Source organism: Brienomyrus brachyistius, chromosome 17 (genome assembly GCF_023856365.1).
Source record: "Brienomyrus brachyistius isolate T26 chromosome 17, BBRACH_0.4, whole genome shotgun sequence".
Taxonomy (NCBI): domain Eukaryota; kingdom Metazoa; phylum Chordata; class Actinopteri; order Osteoglossiformes; family Mormyridae; genus Brienomyrus; species Brienomyrus brachyistius.
This window is the reverse complement of record NC_064549.1, coordinates 18,382,166-18,399,912: the sequence shown is the minus strand read 5'-3', so window position 1 is coordinate 18,399,912 and position 17,747 is coordinate 18,382,166. Positions and strand designations below refer to the sequence as shown.

The 17,747-nt window shown below is 43.3% G+C and overlaps 1 protein-coding gene across 1 annotated transcript in view; it reads right to left on the bottom strand.

Moving 5' to 3' along the window:
- The window catches only part of megf6 (multiple EGF like domains 6), a 57,520-nt gene extending 40,902 nt beyond the window's left edge, over window positions 1-16,618 (bottom strand). The window contains exons 1-8 of the mRNA XM_048981709.1: window positions 16,575-16,618; window positions 16,297-16,431; window positions 16,059-16,168; window positions 11,480-11,602; window positions 9,016-9,138; window positions 1,667-1,789; window positions 1,323-1,445; window positions 1,099-1,236 (exon numbers count right to left, since the gene is read on the bottom strand). Of these exons, the coding sequence (XP_048837666.1) occupies window positions 1,099-1,236; window positions 1,323-1,445; window positions 1,667-1,789; window positions 9,016-9,138; window positions 11,480-11,602; window positions 16,059-16,168; window positions 16,297-16,431; window positions 16,575-16,618 (919 nt within the window). The remainder of the gene's footprint in view (window positions 1-1,098; window positions 1,237-1,322; window positions 1,446-1,666; window positions 1,790-9,015; window positions 9,139-11,479; window positions 11,603-16,058; window positions 16,169-16,296; window positions 16,432-16,574) is intronic.
- Window positions 16,619-17,747: the final 1,129 nt, after the last annotated feature.

Below are 17,747 nucleotides of genomic sequence, written 5' to 3'. Positions count from 1 at the left end.
GTCACGGATTAACAAATATTATCCTCAGAAATCTTTCAATTCTACAGTAATTTCTTCAGCTCCAAATTTTCAAGAATGGACTGTGACATTTTTCTAAAAGAGATTACATAATATACTCCTAACATAGATGATCATTTTAAACAAACAATCAACTAACAATTGTAGAGCTTGACGCAGTAATTGGCCAACTTTCTCTTAATAAAGGCCCCGGCTCAGATGGTCTCACAGGAGACTTCTATAGACACTTCTATTATTAGAGAATTACTTTATCTTTTTGGAAATCTTTGAGACCTGTAGATTCCCAGCCACAATGAAACACGAGGTTATAGTCTCAATCCCAAAACCTAACAAAGGCCCCAGACTTATAGAAAACAGAAGACCTATTACTTTGAGGAATTCAGACTACAAATTATTAACCTACATCTTTGTGTCATGACCTGTGCGTCCGATCCTCGTGTATGCCACACCCCCTGATCATCCACGTATGTTTCCCCGATTGTGCCCAGCTGTTTCCTGTTATTTCGGCTTGTCTTCCCGATCCTGTTCGTACCCCCCCTTAATAAATCTGCCTATTTGGATTCCTGGCTCCCGGAGTTGCTTCCTCGCTCTCCACTAACGCACGAAACATAACACTTTGCCTCTCGTCTTCAGACAGGGATTGTAAATCTTATTGCAGAAACACAAGCTGGATTTTTAAAGGGCAGATCAATTCACAATAATATAAGATTGGTAATGGATATTATTGAAGACCAAAATTTAATTGAAGATAATGGCTTCATTTTCTTCTTGGACTTTTATAAAGCCTTCGACTCAGTGGAACATCCATTTATCTTTTCAGTACTTGAATATTTTAGTTTTGGGGCCAGATTTAGAAACCTAGTTTGCGGTGTGTATCAGAATATTAGCAGAATATTAATGGCACCACTCCACCCCACTCAAGCAGACAATATCCAAGTCAAGTCGAGCCTTATTCACAAATTTGAAAGCAAGTCTCAAGTCATAAAAACCTATAGTTGAGTCCGACTGGGGCCAAGTCATATAACTTGTGTCGCCCATCTCTGCCTATGCATTTGAAGGTATGCAATAGGAAATACTAACCTACACAGGTTTTATTATCATCAGCTAGTTGATAACCTTGACTGCAGGAGCAGAGTGGTCCGTTAGCAGTGTGTTGGCAGGTATCAGAGCAGCCTCCGTTGTTCTTCTGACAGCTGTTAACAATCTCCATCTCAATTCCTAGAGAGGTTTTGAGTAAAAAATAAGGAGAGCACTACCTACACAAATATTGTCCTTAGAGAGTTTATGTAAATGGCCATACTCACGGTAGCAGTGCTTCCCATTGATTCCCAGCTCAAAGCCAGGGCTGCACATACATTTGAAAGTCCCGAGGGTATTGATGCAGCGATGACTACATTTTGCTTGCCCTGAACTGCACTCATCAATATCTGTAACAGAAAATGATTATAACAGCAGCTAAGCGTCGGTAGATATACACCCAACGCTGACAGAACATAGACATAGAAGGAATGGCTGTGGTATGCAGTCAAGGTAGCAATGGGGTGGATACTTTTCATTGCTATGCATTAAGTGATATGAGCCGAGGTGATCTTTTTGAGGATTTTATTCTCAGGGTTTTAATGCTGTGGCTTTGTCTGTAGGAACATACCCATGCAGCTTTTACTATCAGCAGCCAGACTGTAGCCCAAACGGCAGCTGCAGCGCGTCTGACCTTCTTCACCGCTGCAGAGCTGGGCACAGCCACCATTTTGATCCATGCAGGGATCTTCCACTGCACCATTCCAGGGACCATGACAAAAGAAAGCACACAAAGTAAGGCAAAGGCCTAAATTTGTCGTGTGTACTATGTGCACTTTCAATTTGTTTTGTGCTGTATGTTGGATGTGTGCACCTTATGTATCTCGCTGCTATATTGAAGAGACCTTCCCTCTGGGATCAATAAAGTATTTCTGTTATTTTCTTATCTTTATAGAGTACAGTAGGGGTGGCATGGTGGTGCAGTGGTTAGCACTGTTGCCTCACACCTCTGGGACCCGGGTTCGAGTCTCCGCCTGGGTCACATGTGTGTGGAGTTTGCATGTTCTCCCCATGTCGTCGTGGGGTTTCCTCCGGGTACTCCGGTTTCCCCCCACAGTCCAAAAACATGCTGAGGCTAATTGGAGTCGCTAAATTGCCCATAGGTGTGCATGTGTGGGTGAATGGTGTGTGAGTGTGCCCTGCGATGGGCTGGCCCCCCATCCTGGGTTGTTCCCTGCCTTGTGCCCATTGCCTCCGGGATAGGCTCCCGCGACCCAATAGGATAAGCGGTTTGGAAAATGGATGGATGGATGGAGTACAGTAAGCCCTCATGCATTCGCCCTTCCTGATTCGCGAAGTCACAGATCCGCAAAAATTTCATTGGAACCGAACTTATTTGCATCCGCGATTTTTTTTGCATATCTGCTTCCCCGGTCCGTGCCCTGGCAATATGTGACAAGAACGCTAATGGTTACATAAATATTCAAAAATTGTTAATTTTATATTTTGTAATAGTAAGTACATGTTAATGTAAATTCAAGTGCCATGATATTGATGTGGGTGGCAGTCCTCCAATTAAGCAGCACTCTTACAGACTGAATCCTCATAAACGTGAAGTAATGAAGTCTGAGGTTGAATATCTTGTTACAAATAGATTTGTTAAGCCCAGTCAAAGCCCTTGGAGATCCCCTTGCCTTTTAATGCCTAAGCCTTATTCCACCTATAAATTCTATATGGATTACCGCAAAGTAAACAGTGTCACCAAACCTGATTCCTGCCCTCTTCCATGAATGATAGATTATGTGGATAGGGTGGGAGCTGCCCGCTATGTCACTAAATTGGACCTTCTGAAAGGATACTGGCAGGTCCTTCTTACTCCCCGAGCATCTGAGATCTCTGCATTTGTGACGGCAGATGAATTTATGGAATATACTATGATGGCTTTTGGAATGCGAAATGCTCCGGCCACGTTTTAACGTCTTATGCAGGGAGTCTTATTGGGAGTAAGAGAATGTGAGGCATTCCTGGATGATCTAGTCCTGTTTTCAGATAGCTGGGATGAGCATATGACATCTTTGGACCTTGTGTTTGATAGATTTGCAGGTGCTTCTCTGACACTTAACCTTGCAAAGTGTGAGTTTGCCAAGGCATTGATTACCTATCTAGGCAAATAGGTGGGACATGGCCAAGTCAGACCTATTGAGGTCAAGGTATCAGCGATTGTTGAGTTTCCTCCTCCTACCAATAAGCGTGAGTTGTGCTGCTTTTTGGGGATGGCTGGATATTACCGTTGGTTTTGCCCAAACTTTTCCACTGTTGTAAAGAAAAGTTTGGGTGGAGTCCTGCATGTGTAGATGCATTTAATGTCATACCCCAGTTCTGTCTGCTCCTGACATTAGTATGCCATTCAAGTTAGAGGTGGATGCCTGATGGTTGGGTGCTGGTGCAGTTTTGGTACTGGAAGACCAGTTGGGTATTGATTACCCTGTTTGTTATTTCTCCAAAAAGTTTTCCAAGTGCCAACAGAGATACAGCACTATAGAGCAGGAAGCTCTTGCTCTGTTGCTGACACTTCAACATTCTGAGGTTTATTTAGGAGGTAGCTCCTTTCCTATCATGGTTTATACAGACCATAATCCTCTGGTTTTTCTGTTTTGTGTGTCTAATGCGAATCAGCGGTGCGCTGGTCCTAAAATCATAAAGGGATATAATCTTGATATCCGCCATAAGAAAGGCACTGAGAATGTTATTGCTGATGCCCTGTCTCGTGTCAATGCCAGTGTTAACTAGTGTGTGTGTGTGTGTGTGTGTAATTGTTACAGACCTTGTGTGTTATTCAATGGTGGAGGTGTATTTTAAGACAACCATACTTATTTGGGAGTTGGTATGATGTGTAATGTTTACAAACTTTGTTTATAATTTAATGGTGGGGGTGTCTTAAAATGTATCAGGTGTGCTCTATCAGTTTTCTGCTCCCTTCTATGAACAGGCCTTGGAAGATGACAATGTAACAAGCAAGTCCCTGCCCCTTAATTAACAAGACCCATGTTGGTTGGCTGGAATCACTTGGTTGCCCCTGCAGATTAGCTGGTTGTTGTGGCTGTTTTGCTCAGATTGCAGGCTGGGTGTGGTTTGGCCTGGTTATATATATATTGTTTTAAAGATAGGATGTGCTTTATTCTTTTTTGTGTGTGTTATAATTTGTTTATGTTTTTGGAGCTTGGTAGGGAGGTGGGTGCCATTTTTGTTTGAATATGCTTTTCTCCTGTTTTTGGGTAGTTAGGGAGTAAGGGCAGATCCTTTTATGTGTTTGTTTCTTTGTGTTTTGAGGTAATTAGGTTTATGAATGTTAGTTAGTTGATGGTTGGTTTGTTATTTCGGCCTCCCCCCCACCCGAGGTTTATGGTATGCTCCCAACCTTTTGTAATTAGCTGTTTTTTTAATTAAAAATCTTTGTAGCTTGAGATTTGACCTTTCTCTTTAATTCCATTATGATGGCCTAATAACCCCTGGACCACTTAGTAGTGCAGGGTGCCGTAAGACGCACAAAAAATTATACATTTATTGAAAGGTGCTAATGTTTACGTACATAGCAAATGTGTCCCGGGTTTCCATCTTGAGACGCATTTGCTATAAACACTGAAAGGGTTGGTTTTTAAAGGTAATATACTAAGTTAACTTTTAAATAAAATAAGTGTTTTGGGAGCATATTTAGGGTTTAAACTATAGAAATACCTCTCCTGGAGCTGACACCTTATTGTGGTGGACAGGTTTGCATGTTCCAATGATTCCAGGAGCTATGTTGCCCGGGGCTTAATGCCCCTGGTAGGGTCACCCAAGGCAAACAGGTCCTGGGTGAGGAACCAGACGAAGTGCGGAAGACCCCTACTGAAGAGAAAGATTTTGGATCCACGGTTTCCCTTTCCCAGATGCAGGTCACCGGGGTCCCCCCCTGGAGCCAGGCCTGGGAGTGGGGCTTGATGGCGAGCGCCTGGTGGCCAGGCCTACACCCATGGGGCCTGGTCGGGCACAGCCCAAACAAGACACGTGGATCCCCCCTCCAATGGATTCACCACCTATGGGAGGGGCCATAGGGGTCAGGTGTGATGTGAGTTGGGCAGCGGCCAAAGGCGGGGACCTTGGTGGTCTGATCCTCGGCTGCAGAAGCTAGCTCTAGGGACATGGAATTTCACCTCTCTGATGAGGAAGGAGCCTGAGCTGGTGCGCGAGGTTGTGAAGTTCCAGCTAGATATAGTCGGGCTCACCTTGACGCACGGCTTGGGCTCCTTGAGAGGGGTTGGCCCTTTTCCACTCTGGAGTTGCCCGCAGGAAGAGGCGCCGAGCGGGGGTGGGCATACTTATTGCCCCCTGGCTGGGCGCCTGTACATTGGGGTTTACCACAGTGGATGAGAGGGTAGCCTTTGGGTGGGGGGACAGGTCCTGACTATTGTTTGCGCTTATGCACCAAGTGGCAGTTCAGAATACCCACCCTTTTTGGAGTCCTTGGAAGGGGTGTTGGAGAGTGCTCCTCCTGGGGACTCTCTTGTCCTGCTGCAGGACTTCAATGCTCATGTGGGTAATGACAGTGAGACCTGGAGTGGCATGATTGGGAGGAACGCCCCCCCCCGATCTGAACCCGAGTGGTGCTTTGTTATTAGACTTCTGTGCTCATCACGGATTGTCCATAATGAACACCATGTTCAGGCATAAGGGTGTCCATATGTGCACTTGGCACCAGGACACCCTAGGCCGCAGTTCGATGATCGACTTTGTAGTAGTCGTCGGGCTTGCGGTCGCATGTTTTGGACACTCGGTTGAAGAGAGGGGCGGAGCTGTCAAGTGATCACTACCTGGTGGTGGGTTGGCTCCGCTGGTGGGGGAGGAGGCCGGCCAGGCCTGGCAGGCCTAAGCACATAGTGAAGGTCTGCTGAGAACGTCTGGTGGAATCCCCTGTCAGGAGGAGCTTCAACTTCTACCTCCAGCATAACTTGTCCCATATCCCGGGGGAGGCGGAGGACATTGAGTCCAAATGGGCCATGTTCCGCACCTCCATTGTGGAGGCAGCTGACCGGAGCTGTGGTCGTAAGGTGGTCGGTGCCTATCGCGGCAGCAATCCCTGAACCCGCTGGTGGACACCAGTGGTGAGGGATACCGTCAAGCTGAAGAAGGAGTCCTATTTGGCCTTGTTAGCCTGTAGCACTCCAGAGGCAGCTGACGACTACTGGCAGGCCAAGCAGGATGCGGCTTCAGCGGTTGCTGAGGCAAAAATTCAGGTGTGGGAGGAATTTGGCGAGGCCATGGAAAATGACTTTCAGATGGCTTCGAGGAGATTCTGGTCCACCATCCAGCGGCTCAGGGCAGGAAAGCGATGCAACATCAACATTGTTTATGGTGGGGATAGTGCGCTGCTGACCTGAACTTGGGATGTTTTGGGCCGGTGGAAAGAATATTTCGAAGACCTCCTAATCCCACCAACATGCCTTCCAATGTGAAAGCAGAGTGTGGGGACTTGGGTGTGGACTCACCTATCTCTGGCGTGGAGCTTACTGAGGTAGTTAAAAAGCTCTTCGGTGGCCGGGCCCGGGGGTGGATGAGAGTTCCTCAAGGCTCTGAATGTTGCGGGGCTGTCCTGGTTGACACGCATCTGCAGCATCACGTGGGCATCGGAGGTAGTGCCTCTGGACTGGAAGAACGGGGTGGTGGTCCCCCTCTTTAAGAAGGGGGACCGCAGAGTGTGCTCCAACTATAGGGGGATCACACTCCTCAGCCTCCCTGGTAAGGTCTATTCAGGGGTCCTGGAGAGGAGGGTCCGCCGGATTGTTGAACTTCGGATTCAGGAGGAGCAGTGCGGTTTTCGCCCTGGCCGTGGAACAGTGGAACAGCTCTACACTCTCCACAGTATTTTGGAGGGTTCATGGGAGTTTGCCTAATCAGTCTACATGTGTTTTGTGGACTTGGAGAAGGCATTCGACCGTGTCCCTTGGGGAGTCCTGTGGGGGGTGCTCCAGGAGTATGGGGTGCCGGGCTTCCTTTTAAGGGCGGTTCAGTCCCTGTATAACCGGTGCCAGAGCCTGGTCCACATGGGCGGCAATTAGTCGGACTCATTTCTGGTGAGGGTTGGACTCCGTCAGGGCTGCCATTTGTCACCGATTCTATTCATAGTTTTTATGGACAGAATTTCTAGGCGCAGCCAGGGTGTTGAGGGTGTCCGAAGGATTAGGTCTCTGCTTTTTGCAGATGATGTGATTCTGTTGGCTTCATCGGACCGGGACCTTCGGCTCTCACTGGGACAGTTCACAGCCGAGTGCGAAAGGGCTGGGATGAGAATCAGCACCTCCAAATCCGAGACCATGGTCTTCAGCCGGAAAAGAGTAGAATGCTCTCTCTGGGTTGGGGATGGGGTCCTCTCCCAAGTGGAGGAGTTTAAGTATTTCGGGGTCTTCTTCACGAGTGAGGGAACGATGGGACAGGAGATCGACAGGCAGATCGGTGCAGCATCAGCAGTGATGCAGGCACCGCATCGGTGTGTCATGGTGAATAAAGAGCTGGGCCAAAAGGCAAAGCTCTCGATTTACCAGTCGATCTACCTATGGTCATGAGCGTGAGTAGTGACGGAAAGAACGAGATCGCGAGTGCAAGCGGCCAAAATGAGTTTCCTCCACAGGGTGGCTGGGCTCTCCCTTAGAGATAGGGTAAGGAGCTCAGTCATTCGGGAAGGACTCAGAGTAGAGCCGCTGCTCCTCCGCATTGAGAGGAGCCAGATGAGGTGGCTCAAGCATCTGATTAGGATGCCTCCTGGATGCCTCCCTGGTGAGGTGTTCCGAGCATGTCCCACTGGGAGGTAACTAATCTGGAAACGCATGCATTCATTTTACCTGGACCTTGCTGCAGATAAAATGTTCCCAAAGCACATAAACCAGTTGCAGACCTTCTAAAGCGCTGACTCCAGTTCTGATTTTCTATGCTTGCCTTCTGCTGAAGCTGATCTATTGTTTACTTCAATTTCCACTGTACTCTTAAAAAGAAATTTGCTCTGTAGTTATTTTAAGTAAGCCTATGGAATAGGTTGCTGTTAATGTAATTAGCATATCTAAATATGGCTGACTTCTGCATATTTCACATATTAATAAACAAAGCATCCATTCCATCCTGCTACCCCCATGAAATGTATCCATCGAATCTGTGGGGGGACCAATCACAAGAAGCACAGGGCACAAGGCAGAGGAAGCAATGCCAGACATCCTGATTTGGAGGTTAAAAACACATCCCTGCTTGGCGTGGATGTGTTTGCAATAGTTTGCTGGTCAGTTTGCTTTGGGCAACTCGGTTTCATCCCCCAGTCCAAAAACAAGTGTTTAGGTGAATGGTAAATTGTCCATTGTGTGAGTGCCCTGCAATGGACTGGCATCCGGTCCCGAGTATGGCCCTGTGCTTCCTGGGATAAGCTCCAGGCTTGCTATACTCCTGTACCAGATGGAAGTCAAAAGATGGATTTTATCCTCACTTTTCCTTCATACACAAATATATATTCCATTTTGTAACTAATGCAGCTGAATCTATAATACAATCATCTGGAAAAGGAAGATAACTTTCTAATTATATTTCCATGCCTGGTGATTTATTTAAAAACTGATCTAAGGAATCAGTGATATTCCTGGAGCATGCCCTAAAAATAAATGCAACTAACTGTTCAGCAGGCTCACTGATAGAGACTTGTATCCTCTCCCCCTTATTCAATGACCTGACAGGTAGGGCACACATGCTGCCCTGACAACTGTATGACTCCAACCTTCCATACAAACTTCTTTAGAGAAAGCAAGCCACGTGCAGGAATGAATAAGGCTTGCAAAATCCAATATCCCTACCCATTTATTCATGACACTTGAAAAAGCCTCAATATTTCTTGTAACTGTAGGGTTATTTAATGAGATATGCAGACATTAACATTTTAATCTTACACTTCTCTGATTTTGCACTCACCAACGCAGCTTCTCCCGTCTGTGTTTAAGCGGAATCCCATGCTACATTCACAGAGGAAAGAGCCTGCACTGTTGACACAGTTCTGCTGACAGCCCCCATTCAGTTCCAAACACTCATTCTCATCTAGGATAGAGAGGCACAGAAAAGACCTTACACAAATCCTTCATTCATTTCACCAAGGCAACCAGAATACTGGCCATCACGACAACAAATAAATAATGACTGTTTCATTGAAAGCTATGAAAACCATATTACAAGAACACATCCTTTTTCAGAAAGGCATGTTTCCTATTGATTCCTTACATTGAGGCGTGTTGTACATGGTGTGGAATTGTTTTTAGTTTGGATTGTATTGTAATACCATTATGGTGCTGGAGTGAGTTGTATCTTGTCGAGGCAATTTTTTTTTACCTGAATTTTCATTTTTATATATACGATTTGTAGACTTTAAGTATGATGATGCTTATTTTTACGGCAACACTCTGGATTTCCAAGCTTAATGGGCCTAAGGACTGGTTCATACTTACTGTGCCTGTTGTGACATATCTTTCATCATAGAGGTTGGGCACAGAGACTGAATTTGACAGCCTTGACAATCAAAACAATGTGAACAGTCCGTTCTATGATGCAAATGCATAATCATTCATTAGCCAGTGGAAAAGTAGCAGGAATTCAAAAAGAAGATCAGACAAAAGACTGTATTTAAATACCTTTTTTGCCCTCTCTGATCATACTGAAAACAAACATGGATAGTTGATTCAAAGACAGGCTAGCTGAGAAAGTCTGGAAATACTGGGATTTATTTGTGTAATGAAGTGATTGGTGGATGTGTATGGGGGAGGTATTGGTGTGCAAGGTAGTAGTTGATTAAGTGGCTACACCTGGGCTGCTGAGGATACAGGGTTAAAAGAAGGAGGATGGAGAATGCAAGGAAGTAGGGCTTGAGAGCCGCGCTCGATGAGAGCTGTCCTGTTAAGCTCAGCACTTGTGGATTCTGGGAGAGGGGTGCCGCTCATATGGCGTTTAGGGCTACCGGCGGTGAAGCTAGATAGCGGGCTGCAGGGACAGGTTCCGGTATGGTAGGGTGAGGAGTAGATGACTGCGGCTTAGGCCGAAGTCCCTTGTATTTAGTCTTAGTTTTCTGCATTAACCTTACTGTTACTGCACATTCAGCAGTTAAGGAAGATTTTAAGATATGTCTGCAAAAAACAGTCCTGTTGTGAGAGAAAGAAATCAGATGCCAGGAAAATTCAAAGCCACTGAGACTTTTCTTATATATTCCCCTTAAACATGACATCCATGGATATTAAGCAGCCCCTGGAAATTTCATCAAGGAAACTGTATCATTTATCTACAAATGTCAATGATTACTTCCTCTTGGTGCTGCAAAATTAGTTCTCCAGATCACTGGTCTTTCAGCTGCAGCACAAGTAGCATATTCTTTTCATGTTTCCTTATTCCCGCTTGTCTTTAGCCAAACAACAAAATGATTCATGTGTAATGCATGGTTTGAATCTAGAAATGGACAGTGGCCAAAACAGCTAATGCCACTGAGAACTTGTCAATACTCTTGCGCATTGGTTCTCTGTCAGCATCTCATACTCAAGGGTTTCCTAGTCCTGGTCCTAGAGGGCCAGAATCCAACACAATCTGCAGATTTTTCTGCTCAAACATCTTTATCAGCTAATTGCTCTGACAGTAGGTATGTCTGAGCAGGGAGATCTGCAAACTGGCCTTCCAGGACAAGAATTGGGGAACCTGGTCATACTCTATAGAAGTCTGTCAATATCAGGGTAACAAATTAATTGTATCCAGTTTCTCAAGTTCATAAGTCACAATTTTTGTACAATCAAAAACAGTTATTTTAGGATCAATTACAGATCAATAGCTAAGATGATTTAACATTGTTTTAATTAAATATTGAATCATTTTTGAAAATTCCTACAGGCAACATTTGAACAAATACGCCACATTAAAATGTGTAATGGGATAACAGTGCTTAACTACAGGAGCCAAATGAGAAATGAATAGGGTAACATGCTATGTTTCCATTCAGTATAATTCTAAAACCTAACAATTGTTTAATTTTATGCATAGTTTAATTCATTCTGAAGGTGGTAGGCTTTTCCTGTGAAGCCATTTCCATGTTTACAAAGTTGGTCACAGAAGTTGAAGAGAAGAGGGTTGCATGTGGTTATTACATTAGTGCACACATTGTTAAACCAAGGGGACATGAGGACAGGATCTCTGTTCATTCAGGGCAGGCAGCAGGGAGCTGTGTTGTATGAAAATATCTCAGAAAGCACACAGGGCATTTACAGTATAACATTTTGAATTTCTGTTACTGTTATACAGGGAGTTGGGAGGGAACAAAAATGTGGACTGTCTGTGGGTCACCAAGGATCAGACTGGGAAACACTGACCAAAGGAATACTGATGCTCTGAGACACAAAAGTGCCCTTACCCTCACAGGCCTTTCCATCCTGGTTGAGCCTCATACCCTTAGGGCACTTGCAGTAGAAGCTGCCAATGGTGTTGCAGCATTGCCCTTCGCAGCCACCATTGTCAGCTGTGCACTCATTAACATCTAAAAGAAAAGCACAGTTATTATACTTCAGTGCAGCAATTGTCCTTTGGCAACACTCATTTCATTTGAAACTTTTCACACTGAACTTTCCTCAAGAGAACTACATATGGCATTAGTGAGAGTTTAATATTGGGAGGACACAACTCAGTAATTGAAATACCAAGGTCTATTTTTGGCGGGAAGAATGAAACCAAATTAAATATTTGGGTACACACTCTCCCCCTTCTCCCCCCCCGCCTCCTCAAATCAGCTACACACGTGGACAAAATTGTTGGTACCCTTCAGTCAATGAAAGAAAAACTCACAATGGTCACAGAAATAACTTTAATCTGACAAAAGTAATAATAAATAAAAATTCTATGAAATTTAACTAATAAAAGTCAGACATTGATTTTCAAGCATGCTTCAACAGAATTAATAAAAAAAAAAAAAACTCATGAAACAGGCCTGGACAAAAATGATGGTACCCCTAGAAAAGACTGAAAATAATGTGACCAAAGGGACATGTTAATCCAAGGTGTGTCCACTAATTAGCATCACAGGTGTCTACAATCTTGTAATCAGTCAGTGGACCTATATATAGGGCTCCAGGTAGTCACTGTGTTGTTTGGTGACATGGTGTGTACCACACTCAACATGGACCAGAGGAAGCGAAGGAAAGAGTTGTCTCAGGAGATTAGAAAGAAAATTATAGACAAGCATGTCAAAGGTAAAGGCTATAAGACCATCTCGAAGCAGCTTGATGTTCCTGTGACTACAGTTGCACATATTATTCAGAAATTTAAGATCCATGGGACTGTAGCCAACCTCCCTGGACGTGGCCGCAGGAGGAAAATTGATGACAAATCAAAGAGACGGATAATACGAATGGTAACAAAAGAGCCCAGAAAAAGTTCTAAAGAGATCCAAGGTGAACTTCAAGCTCAAGGAACATCAGTGTCAGATCGCACCATCCGTCGTTGTTTGAGCCAAAGTGGACTTCATGGGAGACGACCAAGGAGGACACCATTGTTGAAAACAAGTCATAAAAAAGCCAGACTGGAATTTGCCAAACTACATGTGGACAAGCCACAAAGATTCTGGGAGAATGTCCTATGGACAGATGAGACAAAAATTGAACTTTTTGCCAAGGCACATCAGCTCTATGTTCACAGACGGAAAAATGAAGCATATCAAGAAAAGAACACTGTCCCTTCTGTGAAACATGGAGGAGGCTCTGTTATGTTCTGGGGCTGCTTTGCTGCATCTGGCACAGGGTGTCTTGAATCTGTGCAGGGTACAATGAAATCTCAAGACTATCAAGGGATTCTAGAGAGAAATGTGCTGGCCAGTGTCAGAAAGCTTGGTCTCAGTCGCAGGTCATGGGTCTTGCAACAGGACAATGACCCAAAACACACAGCTAAAAACACCCAAGAATGGCTACGAGGAAAACATTGGACTATTCTAAAGTGGCCTTCTATGAGCCCTGACCTCAATCCTATTGAGCATCTTTGGAAAGAGCTGAAACATGCCGTCTGGAAAAGGCACCCTTCAAACCTGAGACAACTGGAGCAGTTTGCTCATGAGGAGTGGGCCAAAATACCTGCTGAGAAGTGCAGAAGTCTCATTGACAATTACAGGAATCGTTTGATTGCAGTGATTGCCTCAAAAGGTTGTGCAACAAAATATTAAGTTAGGGGTACCATCATTTTTGTCCAGGCCTGTTTCATGAGTTTTTTTTTTTATTAATTCTGTTGAAGCATGGTTAAAAATCAATGTCTGACTTTTATTAGTTAAATTTCATAGAATTTTTATTTATTATTACTTTTGTCAGATTAAAGTTATTTCTGTGACCATTGTGAGTTTTTCTTTCATTGACTGAAGGGTACCAACAATTTTGTCCACGTGTGTATATTAATGGTAACAACTATGCCAAATATAACTAAGAAAATGCTATGCCATCATTATGAACTGTATGATATTTCAAAAATATTTTGAACTAGATTTGGTGCTGTCAGAAATGACAGCATGGTATTCCCCAGACAATCTCATCACTCACTCCACACAACTTGTCTATACTTGTCCCACACTCATCAACCTGTACAATTACTAGAAGTCTTGAATGTATCACCTAGAAATGTCAGTTATTTAATGTGTTTTTACCAGAATGCCATGTTGTGATATGTAGGTTTGAAAGAATTATTGCACATTCCACTTATATGGCAATTTGCAGAATTTCCTCCCACCAATTTGTGTTCCTTTGCAATAGTTTTAAGTTCCCTTGCAAAAATTTTGCATTCCTTGCAATAGACACGACTGACCTTGTGTTGCGATAAACTACACCTGTTCATCCAAAATTTATTAAAATACTGCGCCTGAAAACTAGAGCGTTTCAGCTTTATGATTTAAAGACTTTAAAGCAGTCACTTTGTTAGGAACATTACAGCTTTTTGGTTGACGGTGTTAAATTTGCTATTGTTAATGTCAATGGCCCATTAGGGCAAATCAAAGCGTCGGAGTCTGTTTAATAGAAAATTCACACAACACAGATAAACCGGTTACATATACTATTTGTGTATAAATTGATATTTTAAGGAAATAAAATGCGTTATTTTTTTATATAAATAGGATGTATAATTAGGCTTTAGACTTCTCCGGGAGTTACTGGTATATTGCAAATGTATATCGTGGCGGACAATCACACTGGTAATAGCTTTGACACCAGTGTACTGCCCACCCCTAGTATTGGGGGTACACATCCCTCTCGTGCCCCCCGCTTCCTGCACCCCTGTGTGCAGGAAAAAACAGATCTTCAGCTCCTATCTTTAAAAAAATCATATAAAATGGAGGCAACAAAATTTCAATGTGGACCAAACACAAAAGTCGAGCCGAATTGATATTTCTGCTGGAGGACTTGTGCTTGTGTGCCCCTCCTGCAGACCAGCAGTGCCACTACAGTATTTTTGCCAATTTATAAACTCCATATACTACCAGAGCACCATAATTCCACTGAAGATACTATGTGAAAGCTGCCAAGAATAAAGAGGGAGGTTGTCACCCAAGTCACATCTAAGCACAGAATTTAGAAATGATTGAATGAATAGACAACATAATTTCAGTGGGATTGTTGCAGAAAACTAAGAGGACTTTCCGGGGATAAAACATGCATGAGGAGACTGGGGAATGCTCAGTTCCACTGTCAGAAAATGATGTGTAATGTTGTGTAGATTCTTGGTAAGAAAAAAGTGAAAAGCTTCAGTGAAAGTGAATATGTTTTACCTTCGGACTATGACTAATGGCTATTGTGGCATTTAGGACCCACAACACAAGGACTCACCATACTGACAGCGTAGGCCCTGGAATCCCTCTGGACACTGGCATAGCTGAGATCCGCTGCTGGCACATTGGCCCCCATTGAAACAAGTTCCTACTGAACATCTCCCTGTGCAGTACAGAATATTAACACAAATCATCACAATTCTCATTGAGATTCAGAAAATGCTCATTCCGTATTGCTCTATGAATATAAAACATAAACAATGTGAAGGAGTCCTGGATTATGTTCAGCCCCAGTTCTTTTTCTCCAGATCTGTTGTAATTAGGCCCTGGTTACAGCTCATTTAATAACGCCGCATTTTATAATAACTCAACAAAATGTAACAAATTTTCATCACGTAATGCAATGCTATTACATAATGCATTGTCACAACCATGTAACAATACATTATGTTATATCACCTTATGTAAAAATTCGACAAAATGTTACAAATTTATAGACTACATTATAATTTTGAATCGCAGCATTACCTTATTATTATTATTATTATCCTCATCATTATCATCATTATTATAATTCAGTTTGTTACATTATGTCGCGTTATTACATAATGCGGCATTATTACATAAATTATTTTTACAAGGTAGGACTGTGATAAAAATTCAGGCCAGGACTTTGTGGTCTCTCATGGCCCAACGGTCTAGGGTGGGGGGATAACTTCTGCTGAGTGAGACATTTTGTCAATGCCCAGTATGCCAGATGGACTGGCCAGCCCTGGTGGTAGTGTACATTTATTCTAACGTATATCTTCTGTCGTAATACCTGTGTGAGCTGTACCTTTGACTTAATGGACACAGAATGCTGGATTATAAGACACAATACAATGCATGTATCATGCCTGGCTTGTCCGATCCTTGTGTGTGCCACGCCCCCTGATTATCCACGTGTGCTTCCCTGATCTTGCCCAGCTGTGTCCGATTATTTTCGCCCAGTCTTGTCTATTTGAGTCCATGTCTTGCCTTGCCTTATGTCCGTCATTGATGTTTGCTGATGTTGGTATTGTTCATTGGTTGCCGTCTGCCCTGTCCTGCAATAAATCCCCAGTTTCCCCCGACTTTGGCCTGCCTGCTTGATCCTTTCTGCCAGCCTGCCCGTCGCTACCCCCGAAACCTGACAGCATGAACAATGAATTTTACTTACGATGCAAGCATCCATATTCCTCAGCATGTTGTAACCAGCCTGGACAGCACCGATATACAGTGTGAACATCCATGCTGTACACCTGTTTGTAGGCCATGTAGTACCCTGTCCTATAGCGACAAAATGTTACATTACATACTGTACGAGGGCTCTGCATTAATGATCCTGTGCATGTACATACAGTGATTCGGAAAATGTGACGCACATGTATGAGAAATTCTCTTAAAATTTCTCTCACCTCCGTTCATAGCTGAGACACCAACGGTGCCCAGAACAGCCCTGCTTCCAAACCTTTGCCATGCGTGTAAATGCTTGTATGCATGGCTGGTGCAGGGCCATCAGGGAGAGCTCCTGTTCTGCACACACATTAGGCCTACAGGAATAGCAAGGAAGGTCAGGGCAAAACCAGCATGATAGAAATACCATCAAAAATACACAATCGCAAACTCAAAGTTAATTTTAAAATAATAACGCATTACTATTTTTAATCGTGTTAACGCACACTCCAACGGCTACCGTAGAGCCTTGTGTGAGGACACTTTATTAATTGCTTCCGTCATTGTTTTGAGTTTTCTGTACTCACTTCCATATATTTCTGACAATGCATGCTCAAGAACATTTCTTTTATACTGTGATTTATTACACTTGATAACGTCAGAAAATAAGAAGAAAGCAACAAATCTTTTAATGACAAAACTAAGTTCTTTGCTTTTTATGGCTTATTATATGACACATTACAAATGAATCTTTTAAATGGTGAATTTTATTCCACTGATGGGAATAGTGAGCATGAAAAAGTCACATTAGAGTCTTGAAATTTCATGGAATTTCTTGGAATTCAGGAAGTAGGAAGTAGAATAAAAAAAAACTTACATAGAAACATTCTGCCGCTTCTTTAATTATTTTAAATGTAAATTATACAGAAATTTTGGTCTAATCCATAAAATCCATATATAAGTCTCATTAAAAATTATTCTGACCATTTTATCTAAAAATGCAAACTTTTAGAATATAATGCTGCCTGACTGCATTTAAAAAATTAACTGCAATTATTGTTCAACTTCTTGATGTACAAGTAGTGAAAGAATGCATAAGTGTCTCTATCACTATCAATCTATCTATAGTGTATTTTCCCCATCCTGCTTCCACCTGTGATTTCACTTTGTACAATAACTTGCTCAGCCCATTTGTACTTGAACAATTATTTTAATAATAGCAAGCTGCTGCCTTATTTTGTAACTTTACTACTCACGTAGGAAATGACAATGAAACCTGGAAGGGTGTGATTGGGAGGAACAACCTGCCTGATCTGGACCCGGATAGTGCTGTTATTGGACTTCTGTGCTAACCACAGTTTGTACATAATGAACACCATGTTCAAACATAAGTGTGTTCATAAATGCACCTGGCTCATGATCACCCTAGGCCGCAGCTTGATCACCTGCGTCCACATGTTTTGGATACTCAGATGAAGAGAGGAGCTGAGCTGTCAACTGATCATCATCTGGTGGTGAGTTGGATCAGATGGTGGAGGAAGATGCCAAATAGACCTGATATAATACCTAAATGCATATCGGGAGTGTGCTGGGAGCATCTGGCAGAAACTTCTGTCCATGTTCAGCAGAACTTCCCTTGCATTGTAAGGGAAGCTGGGTACACTGAGTCTGAGTGAGCCATGTTCCAGGCCTC